This window comes from Poecilia formosa, unplaced genomic scaffold (assembly GCF_000485575.1).
Source record: "Poecilia formosa unplaced genomic scaffold, Poecilia_formosa-5.1.2 Scaffold258, whole genome shotgun sequence".
NCBI classification, from domain to species: domain Eukaryota; kingdom Metazoa; phylum Chordata; class Actinopteri; order Cyprinodontiformes; family Poeciliidae; genus Poecilia; species Poecilia formosa.
This window is the reverse complement of record NW_006800197.1, coordinates 686364-705609: the sequence shown is the minus strand read 5'-3', so window position 1 is coordinate 705609 and position 19246 is coordinate 686364. Positions and strand designations below refer to the sequence as shown.

Sequence of the window (19246 nt, the reverse complement as noted above, 5' to 3'; positions counted from 1 at the left end):
GTGTTATAAAATACAGTTGGTAAAAGCATAGAAGTAATTTAAAAGGAAACTGTATTTTCAACTGTTTAATCAGGCTTCCACATAAAGAGACAGCAAGACATGAGCCAATCCCAGGTAGCTGAAAGTCTTCCAGCAATGGGGCAATTCTTTATAAAACAGAACAAAATGGATTAGGAGATGTTGGAGTCTTTAGGAAGTCTCACAGGTCAGGTAAAAGTAGCTGTAGCATTGCTAATAGTGCTAATCATGCTAAATGCTAAGATGAGATGCTAAAGATGTCACATTTGGAATCATTTTGTTTTTGTCTTGATACATTATTGATCTCTGGTTTGACTCCGTAGCTCACAACCACTTTAAGATGTCATTCCTGTTTTTGTTTAAAAAAACATTTATTCAGCTATACAATTTGACTTTAAGTTGAACAATGTTGTCATGTTTAGGTGTACAACACCAACGACAAAAAAATAAAATAAATTACATTCCTATTCATGTTCCAGCAATTCATTGGTGTGACTTACATTGAACTGTTGAATTTTCACATCGTCCACCTGCTTTTGCTCATCCAGCTTGTTCTTCATGTCTGTGAATGTCTCCTTCTCTTTTTGCCACTCCGCCTTTTCACTAACAAACAGAACAACGGCATCATCACCAGCTCATTACAACAGTTTGCCTTCTAAATTAGTCAAGTTAGCCCACCTTAAATATTCCTTATAGAGGAGTCCCTGTTGATGGCTTATGACAGAAAACTTCTCTTTGTATTCTTCAAGGGTTTCTAAAAGTTTCTTGCTTTTTTCCTCCCTGTTTTTCAGCTCCTAAACAAGAATAGATGAGGATTTTTAAACAGACTCTCAGTTTAGTTACAATTATTGAAGTCAGAGATCTGAGAAGAAACTAGGTCGGACCTGAAGCAGTCGAACAGCATACTCGTTCAAGGAGCTAATGACCTCGGTGCTGCTGGGGCCCAGGCCTTCGGGGAGGGTCAGAGGTCGAGGGAGGACTCCACTGCTGCCTGACTTCCTGAGCAGCTCCAGCTCATTTTGGAGATGGCTCACCTGACAGACGAAAACACAACCCATCGGTCAAGCTTTTCAACCCAACCACTTTCATTTAAAACATTCACCCAAATTTGTTGTTTAATGTATCTCTGTGGGATCCTCTGGAAGTTCTAGAGAAAAACAGAAGAAGCATTCCAGAGCATTCCAAACCTTTAGTCCGCAAAAGACAGGAAACCACCTGACTGTTTAACAACTTCACGGATCAACGGCTATGGCAGGAAAAAAAAACAAAAATAAACACACAACAAACTAACAAACAAAAACCAACAGTTTAATACCCGACATTTCTTCTATCTTTCAAGCACAAGAATCTCGCAAACATTTTGCAAGCTGTGTTTTCTGGCACATGTTCTTCATTAAAAGTTTATTTGCTGCAGACTTTCACATTTTAGAACTTTTAAACCAAATATAAACAAAATGCCAAAACACGGGTTTGTTTACCTCGTTTCTCTTGTTAAGTGAAAGGAAACCAGCACATGTTGGCAACAGCCGAAAACCAAAGAGTGACATTCTTGGCTATAAAAACGGTAAAATAAAAACATTCCTGTGGGTTCCGGTGTTTTTTCACCTCGTCGTACCTTCTCTTTGGCTCTGACGAGGTCACCGAAGCTGCTGCTCGCCTCCTCGCGAGCCGATTTCAGTTCTTGCCTCAGCTCTTCGTTTCGGCCCACCAGCTGATGGATTTGAAAGTTGAGGTCAGCCTGGGGTTGCCCACCTAGGCTGCTCACATCTAAAGCCTGACGCGAGACGGAGAGAGAGAGATAGAAAGAGAGAACAGTTAAAATGCAGCACAAAAACACTAGCTGCACCCGTTCCAGTCAAACGTTTGAAAACACACATCACGGACATGAAGGTCAAGTAAATCGTGGTCTAGTTTTACCAACCACCATCACGCAGTAAAAGTTTTACAACACTGCGGACATTTTGGTCTACCTCTTGACCAATGTGTGTGCTGACCTGATATTCTTTTAAATAATGCAGTCTGGGGGCCGTGAGTATTTGTGTTGCTGGATAACTAGAAAGTCTTCACTATCTGCGCTTCCATCAACCACAGAATTGTGCAAATTGAAATTACAAAAACAAATTAGCTCAATGAAAACATGCAAATTTTGAAAAAAAAAAAAACCAAAAACAAAAAACTCCCATTTTTTGATAAAATGTTTTTGCACAAGGACAAGTTGGTTTTTCAGCTGCATAGAAAGAGATCTATTTTGCAAAACTGCATTGGAGACATTTTTTTTGCATTGCACGAGTCACACAACCGACAGACGGATGTTACTACTGGTGAAAATCACAAAAAGACAACAGGAAGTGATAGGAGGATGATGGTTTGCTTTGGGGTGTTTTTTCCAGACACTACAATGTCGCTACAATGAAAGCACTGCCAGCCATAGCTTTGTGACCAATGAGCTCCGATCATTGATTGGTCTCCAAACAGGTATATTTTATGTAGTTGGGCTACAACTACGTACGGGCAAAAACTCTTCAGAATGCTGCGTCCAAGACAGAGCTGAAGTTATTATTCCTTGATCTAAGGCGGAACGATCAGGAGTCAGCATACAGCTTCAGTAACTACAGCTAGAAACTAGCAATTATGTCCAAAATCTGTGTGTTATGATGGACTCTGACCTGAACCTCCAGAGTCACGTAAAGACAGTTACAAAGTCAGCGATCTATCACCTGAAGAACATTATGGTTAAAGGAATGTCTAGTGTCTTAGCAAAGTCTAGAGAAACTCATAGATGAGTTTAGTCTTATTTATTACTGCAACATAGTCTTTACAGGTCTGCCTAAGAAATCAAACCTCCAGCTGCAGCTGATCCAGAATGCTGCTGTTTGTGTCCTGACTAAAACCAGGAAAATAGAGCACATCACTTCACTCTCTTTTTCTGTCCCTCTTACCCAGTGTTTTTGGTCTAGTTTCAAGAGCAAATATCCTAAAACACTTGAAATAAAATAAAACTACAAGGAAGTTTTCAGCAAGATATTGGAGCTTGTTTTAAGTTAACAGAACCCTGGCAGATTCTCTCACTTATAACATGGGAAAATGTCTTGCTATAAGTGAAATAATCTGCCAGTCTCAGTAGTACTTTTTCATACATTTTAGGAAATTATTTTGTTCCTACATCTCACTGAAAAGTTACTTGTGAGTTTATTTTGCCTTATTTCAATAAACTAAAAGACATTTGGTAAAAATTTTGTATTTTTGCAGTGCATTCATCACTGTTTTTAAGTAGGCCCACTACTTTACACTGAATCTCTAATTTCTAACTGAATTCCTATTTACTTTGGGTATTTTACTGTCATCAGTTGAGAGGTTTTACTCCATGCACTGTATTTAACTCATGCTAGGCTGCTAGTACCGATTAGAAATCCACTAGTTCGGGTTGCTAGTGGAAACAAACATTTCATGTTGATTTAAACAATAAGAATAAAAGGGTTGGTAAAACCAGGGGATGCTTTTGTGCTGACAAATGATTTAGCTACAGTTCCTCTGTGCTGTAGAGTTCAGGACAAGAATTCAGTGAAAGTGGGAGGCTAAAGGAATGATTGGTAGAGACATTTTTACTGATATGATGATGAGATTTTGAGTTCTAAAAATAAAAGAGGTTAAAAACTGGCTAAATAACATCAGCCCTGGTTAATGTCTGCGACAAATGTGATGAAAAGCCCTGTGACCGGAGTTTTATGATGACAAAGAAAAACCTCCAGCTGCAGCCAGTTATGATCACTCAGCAGATATTGATTGGCCTTCTCAAGTCAAAAGACATCCTAGATCCATTAGCAACACACATAAGCCTGTATGTATACATTTTGGCTCTGTTGGATTAGAGAAAACACTAAATAAATTCAAATTGGCCAGAACATTTGCGGTTGTAAACCAGTTCTCGCTGGAAGAAGAACAAGTCATTAAAAATCATTTTCATTCACTTCAAGTGTTAAATGTTCCTCAGAATAACACATCTATAATCATCAGATTTATATTTACAAGAAATGATCATCCATGAACTTCAAAGCAAGGACACATTTTGTTCTCTGTAAAATATTATTTCCAACATCTGTCAGCAATGTGGCTTCTATCTGATCTACTTGTGATAATTCCTGCTGCACATGTCTGACACTGTAGCGTCATTCCAGTATCCTCCTCTGCTGTGCCTCACTAAAGATTTTGCCTCACAATTTGCCGCATTTTTTTATTTATTTTTTTTTATGTCCTGCTGCTTTTGTTTTGTTTTGTCGCTGAGTTACCAAGCGACAGCGATATCAAAGAGGCTCAGGGGCTTTCTTCTCTTTTGTTGATTCTTTGTCACATTTCAAATAATAAAAAGAAATGTAATATCGGACATAACTGAAACCAACTGAGACAATACGGGAGCACCAATTGCAGTTTTCTGACCAATCGCCAACATCATCGTTAAAAATTCTGACTTTTGTAAAATGTGCTTCCTTGGTATTCAATAATAATAATAATAATAATAATAATAATAATAATAATAATAATAATCCAAACCTACCGATTTTGGAAAAATATTTTTTTGTTGTTGTCTGAAAATAGCAACAAAGTCAGTAAGCTTACAACAGTGGCTATTGTTAACCACACTGTTGTTAGCTTAGCAACTTGGTTGCTATTTTCAGCACATTAAATTTCAATATTGCCACCTTCAAAAAAATAATGTTTTTTCTTTTTTTGCTAAAAATAATGATTTTTTTTTTTTTTTGCTTAAAACATTTTTTGAAAAGAAAGAGGTGGTGATTTGTTTTTTTGTGTGTTTTTTTTTAGGACAAAATCAGTTTTGGCAAAACCCCCAGACATTTTGGAAGGTGAGGATATAACAGACATAGTTGTGTAGCTGTAAGAGGACAAAAAATGAAATAAAGAACTGTATCTCAAGCTTTTTTTGATACTCACATTAGACAAGCTTTTCATACTGCTGGCAGTGACAGGATCAGAACCGGTCTGCTGACTCGTCCTAATGGCCTGAAGAACCTCTTTCAGCGTAGCCTCCAAGTCTGTCTTTGCTTTGGACAGGTCTGCCACTGTAGATTGACACACCGTGACACACATACAAAAGCAAACAAACGGCCCTCTGAGACAGTCAATATGCTGTTTACTAATTCAGTTCAACAGTGTTCTTTCTCTGAGAAAATCTCAAACTCACGTTGAGCCTGAAAATCGGACTTGTGAAGTTCAAGCTCCCTCTTCTTGCTGCTCAGTTCTTTCTTTAGGTATTCATTCTGCAATGCAAAGTTAACGTTAGAGAAATAGATATATGTAGTGAAATATACATATGGTGTTTTCCCCTCATTTTAACATCTTCTATAAGTCTGAGAGCTTCTGAATACAAGCCTGGATAAACCTAAAATTGCATCATAATATTTTGTGGTATTATTGAGATAAAAGTGACGGTGAAAATGATTTATTACTTGTTTGTCAGTAACTGTGTGACTATGACCACATGAAATACAAAGGCTGCTCTTGAATAAGTGTGTAATGCTCTTTTTTCAGGACACCAGTCAGATAACAAGTGTGGTTCATATCACTAAGCTGCACACAGTAGCTCCATTAACTCATATTTTCAAATTTGCTGACATTTATCGACATTCTTGATGAAAGAAATGACAGAGAAACAGTAAAAGCAACAATCCCAACAGTTCTTTGGGGAAAATAGGAATTTAAATATAATTAATTGGAACGATAAATCAAAAAAACTTTTATCGTGAAAATAAATTTATCACGATAAATGATGCAATAAATGCTCACACTACTTACACATCATCAGGTTTTTAAACACATCCTCTTTGAAGTGGTGATCTCCAAATAATAATCCTAACTCTACTCTGTTTTAACAGAGTAGAGCAGAGAGCAGATGTTCTAGTAATTCTGTCATTTATGTAAACAGAGACAATAATACAGATTTAAGGCATTCTACTAATGCGAGGCGGATTAACTTTGGATGACAAATGACAAATGAGCAAGAACTGATTCAAGTGGGAACTGAGAAGGTACTTCTGAATGTTTAGGCACTGAAATATGAACATAAATGAACAAATCTATTTTTTAACGAGACATATTTTGCCATAGGAAAAAAAAGTAATGAGTTTTACCTTTTGTCTGATCTTGTCGTCAGTGTAGATTCTTCCTTGTGCCTCTTCTTTTCTGCCAGACCAGACATCTTCCTGCAGCTGCACACTTGACTGTGGGATTCCAGCAGGCACAGCTGATCACCAGGAGGAAATGTTAAGTGGTTTAAGAGTCAAAATGAAAATTTTAAGCAGCTGTAGCACACTTCTTCTCAAAATTAGATGACTGTATCTTCATTTATCCTGTTTTTCCTAGAGATTCAGCTTCATGTTCTTCAAACACTCAGAACTCGTAACCTTCCCACATAGGATTCAGGTGCAGCTCCCTATGAACTGAAAGTTGCCATAAAATGTCCACATCACCACCACAGACATCAAACTTTTCATATATTTTTTAAAACTCGTCGAACAACCATCCATACCTTCCTTTCTATGCTGTAGTTATGCATGACTTTGTGTTCTACCACACGAAATTCCAATAAAACTTTATTGAAGCTTGTGGTTGTAATATGACAAGATATGAAAGAGTTAAAGGAGGTGCTGCACGGCGTATGGAATGTTAATGTGAAAACAGTGCAGAATCACGTTTTATTCTGTGTATTTCTTGTGTTTTGGAGTTCTGTATCCAAAAGAAAAGTGATAAAAGGGAGCACATTTTTTCAAAATGAGGCCAAAACTATTTTTAGACTTATTTTATAGCCTGTTGCTGGTTCTCAAAAACACTGAAGTTAACAAATGGCAATCAATTTAATGAACTAATACATAGAGGTGGGCTGAACGATCCAAAATATTGATAATACTAATACTAAATCTGTATCGAATCGATTCTACAGTGATGAGATTGATATTTTAGTTTCAGATTCTCTCTTGAAATCTTATTTAATTTTGTAATGCAGTTTCTCAACTCTACCATAAAAACAACTTTGCTTAGATTTTCTCTCAAATGATATGTTTTTTTTTGCACTTTATTTACAAAACAATTGACAAAAATTTGTCTAAATTAAGTATGAAGTCTTTGTAAGCAAAACTGTCCTTCAAATAAAAGGGGCTGGTTCAGACCAACCCAACTGAAGATTTTTGTCATCCAGTTTTTGGTAGAAAGAAAGAGAGAAAAGAGAAAGTAACAAATCGAGCAAATGGATATTATTGTGCTGGTTTTTCATTTATCGCGCGATTAATTGATTTATTTCGACAGGCCTAGTAGGAAATGCTTTGCACTATTTAAATCAGGCCTTTCACCTTTTTCTTTCACCAAGCGCCTGATTTGTTTCTTCAGCTCCAGCCGCTCTTCTTCCAGTCGCTCAATCTGAAAAGAAATCCATCGGCGTGTTGACATGAGGCCACTCTAGCACTTCTAACAGCAACAGTCTGATCTCCTTTGAACGCAGCCTTACCTCTTTGGCAAGAACTTGGTTTTCGGCTTTGTACTGGCGCTGCCTGAGATCCCTGGCGCGCCTGAATTCTGTCAGATCCACTTCCTGCTTTGGCTCCAGACCTGCTCGCAACCGGAAAATCCCACCAAAAAAAGAACTCGTTAGAAATTTCCCTGCCTCAGATGAGCCAGCATTGTCTAAACAGATGGAAAACAGTGGTGTTTTTAAAAACTCTGACCCAGTTTTTCCCGGAACTCCTCGTTTTCATCCATGAGGTCATTGATTCTCAGCTCGAGCTGGTTGATCTCTTTGGTCATGGCCTCTGCCTCACGATCTCTCATTCTAATTTGATTGTTACACTCTTTGATCTCGGCAATGGCTGCTTCCAGGCCGTAAGTGCCCTGCCGTACAGAAACAGCACTGTGATTTGTTGTCCGTCAAAAAAATAAATAAAATAAAAAGGCACATCTTGTCTCACTTTTGTTTATTTCCTTCTTTTTTGGGGGGGGAGGAAGTAAAAGGGGTGGGAGTCAGGGTGAGAGCTTAACTTTGGTGAAAAAACAAACAAACAGTACGCTTGTGGACCCAAAAAGCATGTTGATCATGCCACAGTCACATAGGTGTTTTAACATCCCTATTTAAAGGACGGTGAAAAAGAAAAATCACAGGCCTTATTTCTGGGAAATTAGGAGTCAGTTAATTCGATTTGGATAAAAACAAGTCTCGGAAGCTGAGGCCAAAAACAAAGGCAGGAACAAAAAAAAGGTATTTGTGGACTTACAGACTCGTACTGGCTCAGGCGATTTGATGCCTCAATAAAGGCTTTGTCTTTTTCCTCAGCATGTGATTCTGCCTGTCTGAAGGCCCGCTCTGCTTCCGTCGCTCTGGCCTCTGCCACTTTCAGTTTAGACTGCAGCTCCTCCATCTTCCTCTGCTGTAACGTCAAAGGAGCACCTGAGACAGAAACATGTTATTAAATTACATTTACCAGTCAAACACTGTTAAAAATCCAAGTTAGTAACAAGTTCACATAAGCCCATCAGAAGTATGATTGTTAGAATTGCGGCTTTTAAAGATGTTTTTAACTGTTCCCTTTTCAGATTGGAAAGCTTCTACAATAATATTTATAAACTAGTGGTGGAACTCGATTTAAAATGTTTAATTAATTGTTAATTGTAGGGTTTGTATTAGTTAGTTGCAATTAGTCGACTAATTAGGCAACATTTTCATTTCCAAAATTCCTTTCTGCTGCTAAATTCTTGAATAAATAGACATATTAGCTCAACAGCAAAGATATTAATGTTTTTAATCTGTTATTTAGGCTTTTCAACCATCAGGAAGGTGCAAAGTGGTGTTATATCCATTCAGTTTTCAAGTGTATCTTTAGAAATGTGGACTCTGGGTGCTAACATTAGTGTTGGAGACGTCTGTGGTGCTGCAACATGTTTAGCATTGAGATGCCATTTTAGGCTTGGATAGCTTCACTAAGGCTAACTCCTTTTAGGACACTACAATAGTCCTTCCCACTGTCTAACCAGACCGTATTTTGACGGAAAAATGAACTAAGAGAACTAATGACTAATAACTAAGAGAAGCGGCCTCATTGTCCATCGTTGTTGTTTGCGGATGTCGCTTTTCTGCATCAAATTTAGAGTCATACAAGAAAAGCAGTAAAACAAGGATTCCCATGTTAAAATTTTTAATGCATTAAAATCTTTGCAATCAATAAATCAAAATTAATGTGTTAAAAGTCCTGGACTTAATTTACGTACAATTTGATTAACCTCGTAGTCCTGGAAACTGTTTGTGTTCAAAAAAACTTTCCAACTTTTGTATATCTGCAATCCTCATCCTTTAATCTTCACCTTTACTCTTCACCGCTCCCCATGATGACATTCGCATCATGGGTAGCAGCCAACTCAATAAATTCTATCAGGCAAGTCTTTTTTATGCCGGCAAAAAAACAAAACAAAAACTAAACATTGCATTCAACATATGGTCACTAGCTATATGTTCATAAGCTGGAACTTTAAGTACAATCAATCAGGAGATTAGTGTGAATGTTTGTAAGCCTGTGGAGATTAGAGAAAATCTGTTGGTAAATCAAACTTGTTCACAGAGTTTTGGTTTTTAAATAAACTGAATATTTTATAACAATGTCAGTTCAAACAAATCCTCAGATGTCAAAAGTTAAAATGACATTTATGCCCATGACCAAACTACAACTGTACACTTCCATTTAGTAAAAGCCTGTACTTCACTTTATTTTTATTATTAAATAAAAATAACAATCACCTTATAGAGGCAGATTTCTTTTACCATTTGGCAATGGAAGTATTATCAGGTTTGTGAGTGATGTTTTCACTTTGTAAAGTTGATATTTTTGCTAATAGTTCCAACATATAAACCCTACAAGCACAGGAGCGTTAGTATCCATTTGCCTCTGCCCCTCTCCCAGCCAACGAGGATTTTGACCTACATTCTGCCTCGTCAGCTGTGTTTTGGTCTGTACCGCTTTCTGAAGGAAACATCTGGCTTTTTAAACATTTAGAAATCTCTCGGCTGAAGGCAGCTAACTTTGCGTGACAAGAACGCCAATCGGAGAGGCAAGGCTAAACCGGCGTGGCGAACCGTGAAACCAAACTAGTGGCCTGTAACTTATCACATCTATCACTGTCATTCCTAATAGAAAGTAAAAATGCTTTTTATGAATATTTTTGTCCATAAGCTGAAAAAACTTTTCAAGCAGCTATAATTCTTTTATCTGGTATCTCATGAATAACATTTTTGTTTCTAACTGAAGTCATGAAGCCAACAACTAAAACAAGACATTTGATTGGTCAGTTTAAACACAGACCTCTATCTTTGTTTGTGGACATCTTCAGCTCCTCTATGAGCCGAGCGTGCTTTTCCATCTCTCCTGTGTACTGCTCCACCTGCTCGCTCAGCATCTTGATCTGATTATCTCGCTCCTGGACGGCCTATGGGGACATTCACAGACATTTCTGAATAATGACAGCTTAGCGACGGACTAAACAGGTTTGTAACTCGCCTCGCTGTGGGCGCTATGAGGCAACTTCTAAGACGAAAACAAGCAGAGACACGTGACGGATGGAACTTACACCACAGAGTTCATATATGACCTGGGCCAGAGCAGCGACACAGAAAGAAGGGAGGACAGGTGGATGAGAATAAAAAGATGAAAATGAGGTAATGATGCAGGCAAAACAAGAAAAGAAGCCAAAAACTGGAAAATGGAACAAGCTGACATGTGCACAAACACAAAGCTTTCCATAGCAAACCTACCCGACATTTTATAACCACCTAATTCTACATATTTTATACATACTACTTGGGACGTTCCGATTGCAGTTTTCTGGCTGATCACTTATTTTAAAACACCTGACCTGCCAACTTCAATTTTGGCCAATACTGTAATTTTTTGTCTGAATAGTAAATAGAGCAACAAACTTACTAAGTTGCTAACAGTGGGGTGGGGTGGATATTATTAACTGAACATGTCCAGATGTGACTTTTAGGTCAGGTTTGTCAGTCAAACTTCTGTCACAGAAGACTGATGTTCAGACCTTTCTGTCGGTAAAAAATATCAGAGCATAAGATCCGTTATACATGTCAGACTGTTGATCACCCAAAATCAAGGAAATCTGGCCCAATTTATTGGTGCACCAATAATATATGTAATTTTTTTTGTGTGTTTTTACTGTACACTTTTGTTGAAGGTCATACCAAGGTCACCATCTTCAAAAAACAAATGGTGCGGAACAAAAGGTGGATCTAGTAAAAAATAAAACTTTAAGAGATAGATCAAATTTCTGAATGGGGGTTCTCCTGAGATGTTCTGAGCATGTGTTGTTTATGAATCAGAATCAGAACCTATCCCTGCGTTTCAGTTACCTCCAAAGTCGGAACTCAGAGTTGCGTTTGACAAAGTAGCAGCATTCCAGTTAAAATAGTCAGAGGAGTTGGGATTTCAACATAGCGACGCCCAGAGACACTCAGTCTGAAGAATATCGTTTCAACTTTCCGTGAGCAAACACCATTTTTAATTTATTCAGTTTAGAGCGGCAGGCGCATGTAAAATGTAAATGAATGTTAAATCAATGAAATGCGAAGTCGGTCTTACAAGCTGGCGTTCCTCACATTATCCCAGTGAGAAGTTCGACTTCGGAGGGCGTCTCAGTCGATTTTTAGACTGGGAAGTTGTTATTTCCCAATGTTGACTACAAATGGAACGCAACATCAATTTAAAATGGTTGAACTATTTTAAAACCGTTGTGATAAAACCGTTTCTGTTGTTGTACCTCTGATGCCTACTAGGAAGAGTTGGTTCATATGACAGAACAGTGATACAAGTGAAGGATATTTTTTGAAAGCTGCAACTTGTTACTGTTATCAATTTACAATTTTTTTGGGAGTTTTCTCTTTATTGTGTCCAAGGCAACCATGCAATTTGATGTGAGCATTGTGCTAGTTTGCAGAAATGCTTTTACCTTTACTTTCAAACTTTTTACGGAATGTATGGCAGCCAATTGTTAGTGCCAAATATGATAAATGCTGAGAAAAAAATATTTTTAATTTTATTAAGAATAATCTAGATACAATTCTATATATCTTACCATTTTCAAGCAGCTCTAACAAAATATGAGCTGTTCTAAAGAACAATCTTCTGCCACACTGTTAGAGGCGCCACATCGGGAGAAGCTGAATATAATTATAAATGAAGACGTTTGACTCCTCTGCTTGCTATTTTTGGACACACCTGTTGCAGGGCAATTATGTTGCTTTTGTCCAAGTCCAGCTGGGCAGAGCGCAGCTTTTCCCTCAGCTCACGGATCATCTGCTGGTACACCAAAATTTCCTCATCCTTCCCAGACAGCACTTTCTGTGTGAGGAAAACATCTCGTCACCAGTGCAACAGGCTAATGTTTACTCAAGTAAGAGAACAAAATACAATAAAATCACAAAAAACAGAAAATAGGCACTTTTATAAAAAAAAAACTATTTGTACATTTTTACACTCAGTCTGTCTCTTGAAAACTCCAAAGTAAGGCGAATAGAAAGAAAGCAACTTTGTTCTCAACAGCCAATAAACCACGCTAATTTTTTTCATTTCATTTGACTTACTTACAACTGTCCGGTGTTTTTTCTGAGCTTCCATAGATCTGTTGGTGGAGAGATTTCACTGAACCACAGCTGACTTGCTTGTTTGTTATAAATCAAGCAGACTAGAGAGACTGGACCCTCACAGGCTAGTGGTTCAAGTCTTTTTCTACCTGTTTAAATGGAACAACGTACTGACGTGTTTATCTAGTAACCACAAGTTGCTGTGTTATTGGCTGCATATGCTCAGGTAAAGCAGGGCCAGTGTTTAAAACACATAAAACACAAGGAAAATATTGACCTAAACTGTGAGCTAGCCTAAGAACTACACATCCAGGGTCATTTTAGGCTTTTTTTTCTGGTATAAATTTTCTTACTGCACTCCCAGGGACAAGACAACCACACGGCTTATGACTAATTTTGGGCTTAAAGGGGCAGTTTTATGTAAAACTGCCTTTTATGAGCTTTACATGATACTACAATGTTATTCCCTATTCAAAAGCAAACCTGGATCATTGCTTTGATTCTTTCATGCATGTTTGAGAAATCCTTGAATCTCCCATGGCAACCATTCAGTTGTGCAAAACGTCTGGTTGGACCTACTTCCGACTTCGAGGACGAAGCTCCTCCTCAGAGAAGCAGTTTCCAAGATTCCGCATTACAGCGCACCCCTCTCCCATGCATCCCCAACTCAGCTCCTTCAGACTAGCCAGAAGCATTTAGCAAACACCTTGCATAACTGCTGAGCTCATTATAGAATCTACTTCTCAGTGAAACGCTGATAAGAAACGTTGTTGAAGGGTTAATAGAGGAGCCAAACTGTGATGACTTCATGAAGGTAGAGTTTCTAAAGAGACAGAGGCTCAATTTCAAGACATTAAATTAGGAAGTGACATTTCTTACACGTAATTTTTAGTATGTAAAGCATGTTTATAACAACTGAAGTTAACAGTTACTCATTTATGCTATAAAATGGCACTATGTGCCAGGAAAACACATAATACTGCCCCTTTAACTGGATTTATTTAGAATAATCTGACTAATCTGTGTGCATTAGAGAAAATCCAATACGGATAAGCAACTTCTGCATCCAGTTTTTAAAAATCACTGCGGTATTAACACATCAGTCTGGGGGAAAAGAATGGTTTGAATAAAATATCAAAGGCCCAAAATGAATGACACTCATACCCCATGATGAGAGAATGTAAACCTCTGACCACAGACGTGTGAGTTAATGCAGTCAAAATGTTTCTCCAAAGGCAATGTAAGGGTTTCTGTAGAGTCAATTTTGTTAGGAATATCTGTCCAAAAACAAAAGATAAAAATAATGAGTCTTTACATTATTGCCTATATTTGCCACTCACCTTCCACTCCTCTACTTTGGCATTGACAGCTGCCATGATTGGGTCATTCTCTTCAGTCATGCTTTGAATCTTTTCTGTCAGCTCTCTAACCTGCACGTAAAAAAAAAAAGACAAAGCCTTGCTTGAGTTTGGTGCACAGAAACATTAGATTATCTACTTCAAAACAAACAGGACAGATCTAACACAGCAGCTTTTCTTTGATGATATTACTCACACTCTGACCTTCCTAAAGAATGATAAACGATACCGCGTAACTCATCTCAGCATGGAAACTTATTTTGCAAACCACCCACCGATTCAGGGTGGGATCAAAACACGGACATAAAAAAAACCACACACACACACACGCAGCAGTGGAACGAGAGCGGGCTTTTACTTGAAGCTTCGTGTGATCCCTTTCTTTCCTGAGCTGGTCCATAATTGAGTCAGTCTGCTGCACAACGATCTTCATCTTGTTGTACTCATCTGTCATCTTCTCCATCTCTTTCACAGACTCCTCCAGGCTCCTCTGCAGCTGCACGTTCTGTGTCTTCAGGTGTGCGTTCTCATCCTCTGCTCGCTGTTGGATGCAAAATAACAACAATAAATTAGTACAATGAATGAATATCTTGACTTCTAACACATGTTGCGCACATTAAGAGCTTACAGCCATAAAAGAAGGAGTTGTAAAAGATGATTTATTTAAAAAAATTTTTTAAAAAATCAGTGGGATATGCTAATTTATCTCATTTAGTAAGTGTGGTTTCTGTGAACCTGCAGGTCGTCCAGGCATTGGTAGAGCTGGCGGTTGGCCAGGCTGAGCTTCCTCTGAGTCTCGGCGCCGTCGTCTCTGGAGGTGAGCGGCTCCTTCTGCTCCAGCTCTGCACGGTAGAACTCCACGTCCTGCTGGAGCTGCTCGTTCTGCCACGCCACAAGAAAGGCAGGAACAGCTTTCAGGAAGAACAACGACCAGACAAAAAATGGTCGAAGCTACTGTTTTCTTTTTAGAAAATTGTGTTGGACTTTTCAGTCATAGTCAGTCACGAAACGTGGGGGCAATTTAGATACAAACATCAAGGTGTTTGAAAAAGATACATGATCACAACTAATCTATCATATGTTTTTTGCCTTCAGTGAAGCGGAGGTGTGTTACTTTAACTGTCAATCAATTTTTTTGTTTTGTATAGCACCTTTCAGCAACAAGGCATTTCAAAGTGCTTTACAATACAACTGTGTATTTTATCGATTGCTAAAAGACTGACAAAAACCAATGATAGAACATTGACTATATTGGGTACATTTAATAGGAACAGTTTTAGAATTATGTCTTTCATATTAGCACCATGTTAGAGCAGCTATGTCGAATTTGTTCTGATTTGGTCTTTTGCAGACCAATTCAGAACAAATCATTCTTTTGGTCGGAATTCTTTTGTATGAATCATTGCATGTTTGAACAATTGTTCCCTCTGGTGTTGGGAACAATTGTCAAAAACAAAAGTCAATTGTTTTTGACAATTCCGAAGAGTAAAAATCCACATCACCGTGGAAATAATATGTTGTTTTTGCAACTAGGAGCAGTTGATTGGCATCTTAAAAGCGCAACTAATACCTGGACTACGACCCCCAAATCCCAAAGTTCATCGGCTACACAGATTTAAAATTTAGTGTAAATTTTAAATAATAATAATAGTGGCAAAAGCAAATGAGTTGGATTAGCAGTACTTGCCAACAACTGATGGTGTCATCCATCACATTACTGCTGAATATCGTTTTTAGTCCCCAAAACTGACCGGTTAGCATGTCATGGAAGTCCTGAGACTGTCATACAGCGAATGACTGAAGATGCTTGGATGATATGAGTAACAACAATGAATAAAGGCGCTTTCGCACTGCATGGAACGGTACGGAATGGAACGGTTCCAGCCCTGTTGTGTTCGCATTACACTGAGGGCGCCATCGAAGCGGTGCCGGACGTCATTATTTTTAAAATTTTATATAGTAGTGAGAGCCAGCTGTCAACGGAAAATCAACGTCTGACTAACAACCAGTGGCCAATCAGCTGCTGGTCCTAAGCAGAACCGCTAGGCCGGCACGATTGGAACCACAGCTCTTGTGGTTCCATGGGGCCGGGTGGAACCGGTCGCAAGTTGTAATGCGAACACGCTCGGAACCGTTCCGTTCCGTACCATTCCGTACCGTTCCGTGCAGTGCGAAAGTGCCTTAAGAGTATTTTTGAACGGAACACTTCTGCTACATTAACAGACCCAGAATGGGCTCTTTTGTTGTAAAGTGTGTAACAGAATCAAATTCTCCATTCTTAAATGTGATCTAATTGTACATCACTACAGTTCCTACATTTCTTACCTTCTTCTTAGATTTTTTCAACTGCCCAATGGAAGAGAAACAGACAAAAGAAAGAATAGAACAAATGAAGAAGATTTGACATCAGGCAGAAATGAGGGCAGGTGAGACCAGGTGAAGACAGAGGAGAATGGAAGGGAAAGATGGAGCTGATGTCTTCCCAGTGGTTGTGTACCTCTCTTTTTAACTTTTTCACTTCGTCCTCAGCCTCCTCCAGTCGCACAATCAGCTAGGAAAAGGAAACACATAGCAAAATGTGCAGATACATTTCTATCATATAATTCAACACAGTTAGCGTAGCTAGCAAGGCTATGTCTAATATGAGAAGTATTCAGTGCGTGGTGCCTAAAAGCTTAAAGCAAACAATGACTAATCTGATTACCTCAAAGAGGAAATTAAGATTTGCAATACAAAGTGTTTTTTTCTAAAGATTTAATCCTTTGTTACTAGAATTTACCAGAACATATGGTTCACTAATAAATTCTGTAGTATTTATTTTTAAAGACAAACCAAAAAATTCTGTACGGAAACTAAACAGGAGGGTTACCCAAGGTCTCCTGTGGTGGTGTAAAACATGCAGGTACTGTGGGTGGCACACTCATACCTCTTCATTGGTTTTCTTCTCCTTGCCCATGTCTTTCCTTAACTGGGTCAATTCCTTCTCCCGTTGCTCCAGCTGGGCCTCGAGCTGCCGAATCTCATCCCTAAGAAAGCGGCTGTCTGGCCCAGTGCCGAGCTGCTGAGCCGTATGGATCGGAAACGAGACAGAGAGAAGAAGAAGAAGAAGAATAAAAAGAAGAAGAAAAAACAACCCACACCTTAGTCTCTCATCACCTTCTTCTGTTTACAGAGCCAACGTGCGGCTCAGCTGTGATTGTTAAAAGTCCTCAAACAAGGATTAATTTCTTTGAGAAAACAAACAGTGGGATTGCAAATTCTCCTAAAGCCAAAAAAAAATTATAGTAACTCAGTTTCAGTTCATTCAAAACAAGAAGTAAGTGCTAAGACTGTGCATGGAATTAGCAGGTAATCTTCTTACGTGCTCTCCTGCAGTGATCACAACAACCAATCCTGGTGTAGCCAAGGTTACATTCTGTGATTGGCTGAAAGGTTTGGCCTTGATGGCGGAAGTGAAGAGGCAGAAAAAGTGTATTCAGGTCAGACCCATGACAGAGGGGTCACCAGTGCCACCTGTAAGTATTCACACCCCTTTGGCTGTTTACTTTTGTCACATTAAAAACCACAAACTCTGATGTGTTTCCCTGAATAGAGGAACCAGTTAATTCTTCATTGTGAAATTGAATGGAAATGAATTAAAAGAGACAGAAACTTAATTTAAAAAATGTGTCTCGAGAGTCGAGACACATTTTTACTTATCGGACCAATACCGATTAGGGCTGCAAACAATTAACTGGATTAATTGTGATGAATCGATAATTGAAATAATCGTTAGATAATTTAGTACTCTTTAACTGGAATATGGAGACTCAAAAAATATACAAAAAGATAATTTGCTAAAACAGCTGTGTACTGTACAAAAAAATACATACATTTTGCATTAAGGTTATGAAAAAACCAAGTGGAATAGTTAAGCTTCATCCAGTTGAAATTCTATAAAAAGCTAATCTCTTATTAAGCAAATTACTATGCAAATATTAATCGGTTAATCAAAATAAGAGTCAACAGATTAGCCCTACACTGTATTAATGTTAAGTCAAGCAGAAAAGGCTGAGCTTTTCACATGTACAAATAATCAAATGCTCACTAAAGGAGCATTTGATTATTGCTCCTTTAGTGCAATATGTTGCTGTTTTTTAGGCAATAAAATATTTTATTATTTAAAACAGGAATGTATTTGTTTATTTTTAATGTATTTCTAGTAGTGAATACATTAAACTTAAGTTGTTTAATGAAAAATCTGCAAAATGTGCCAATTTTTAAATCGACTAATAGTAAGAATATTTGACTAATCAAATAATTGTTAGTTGCAGCCCTAATACAGATATGTTCAAATGTGACTAACATCGTTATATACTGATGTTAATACCCAAATATCATGCATCCCTGCCTGAAATACACAATTGCTCCACAGCCTTACCTTGCGCTCTTGTTCCAGCCTGGACACTTTTGCACGAAGTTCGTTTTCTAGAAGAGAAAATAGAGAACATTATAAACATGCTGTTTTCATAAAAAAATGTGTTTTTCCATCAAACGGCGCGTGCTTACGAACCGGTTTTGACGTGTTGTACACCGATATCGTCGATGAAGCTTTCATGGAGCTTAACCTCACGCTCTTTCATCTAACAGGTGGAGACAGAGACGAGACTGAAGAGCTCAAACCAACCAACATCCATCACGTCTGTGTAACATCACAAGCAAGCACCATATGCCCTGACAACCATCACTAGCGGCGCTATAAACTACATATGAAATGTTCTTCCTTCTTCAAAAATAAATCACGCCCGTGAGCTTCCAAGCAGATGTGCACAGGAGAGAGCAGAGTGTAGAAACAACAAAACCTGACACCTTTAGCAGGGCCTGACCCACTCGGAGGACGCGGATAATGTTCTCCGTAGCTTTATCCTTCACCTCCCATTCTTTTGTCTGCATGGAAAACATGATTTAGTCGGAAAGACTTTCAACAGTGCATTCGCTAATCTAATAACATTGATGAAGTACATCTCTTGCAGTCAAAAACGGCGAGAGGTGAAACCAGAAATATGTGTACATATATGTAGAAGGTTATAGCTGCATAGACATTTTTTTTCCTTCCTTTTTTTCCTTCGACTTAAGCTCAGTAACGATACTCAGATTTTATTGCTGAGTGAAGACTTCAGCAGATGTTGAGCTGCTGAGTCAAATGTAAGAACTATCCAGCAAGCGGCTGTGAAACTGCATAATGTTAAAAGAT

General features: G+C 38.3%; 1 protein-coding gene across 1 annotated transcript in view; it reads right to left on the bottom strand.

Moving 5' to 3' along the window:
• Nucleotides 1-18970, bottom strand: part of LOC103150634 (centrosomal protein of 290 kDa-like) — a 62603-nt gene extending 43633 nt beyond the window's left edge. The window contains exons 1-22 of the mRNA XM_016680844.1: nucleotides 18862-18970; nucleotides 18566-18635; nucleotides 18434-18480; nucleotides 16940-17074; nucleotides 16511-16564; nucleotides 16339-16359; nucleotides 14749-14895; nucleotides 14372-14554; nucleotides 13996-14085; nucleotides 12291-12413; nucleotides 10368-10491; nucleotides 8292-8464; nucleotides 7749-7911; nucleotides 7532-7632; nucleotides 7377-7443; nucleotides 6162-6274; nucleotides 5216-5291; nucleotides 4966-5093; nucleotides 1634-1792; nucleotides 903-1052; nucleotides 697-812; nucleotides 519-621 (exon numbers count right to left, since the gene is read on the bottom strand). Coding sequence (XP_016536330.1) covers nucleotides 519-621; nucleotides 697-812; nucleotides 903-1052; nucleotides 1634-1792; nucleotides 4966-5093; nucleotides 5216-5291; nucleotides 6162-6274; nucleotides 7377-7443; nucleotides 7532-7632; nucleotides 7749-7911; nucleotides 8292-8464; nucleotides 10368-10491; nucleotides 12291-12413; nucleotides 13996-14085; nucleotides 14372-14554; nucleotides 14749-14895; nucleotides 16339-16359; nucleotides 16511-16564; nucleotides 16940-17074; nucleotides 18434-18480; nucleotides 18566-18635; nucleotides 18862-18954 — 2436 coding nt within the window. The 5' untranslated portion in view covers nucleotides 18955-18970. The remainder of the gene's footprint in view (nucleotides 1-518; nucleotides 622-696; nucleotides 813-902; nucleotides 1053-1633; nucleotides 1793-4965; nucleotides 5094-5215; nucleotides 5292-6161; nucleotides 6275-7376; nucleotides 7444-7531; nucleotides 7633-7748; nucleotides 7912-8291; nucleotides 8465-10367; nucleotides 10492-12290; nucleotides 12414-13995; nucleotides 14086-14371; nucleotides 14555-14748; nucleotides 14896-16338; nucleotides 16360-16510; nucleotides 16565-16939; nucleotides 17075-18433; nucleotides 18481-18565; nucleotides 18636-18861) is intronic.
• Between the last annotated feature and the right edge of the window lie 276 nt (nucleotides 18971-19246).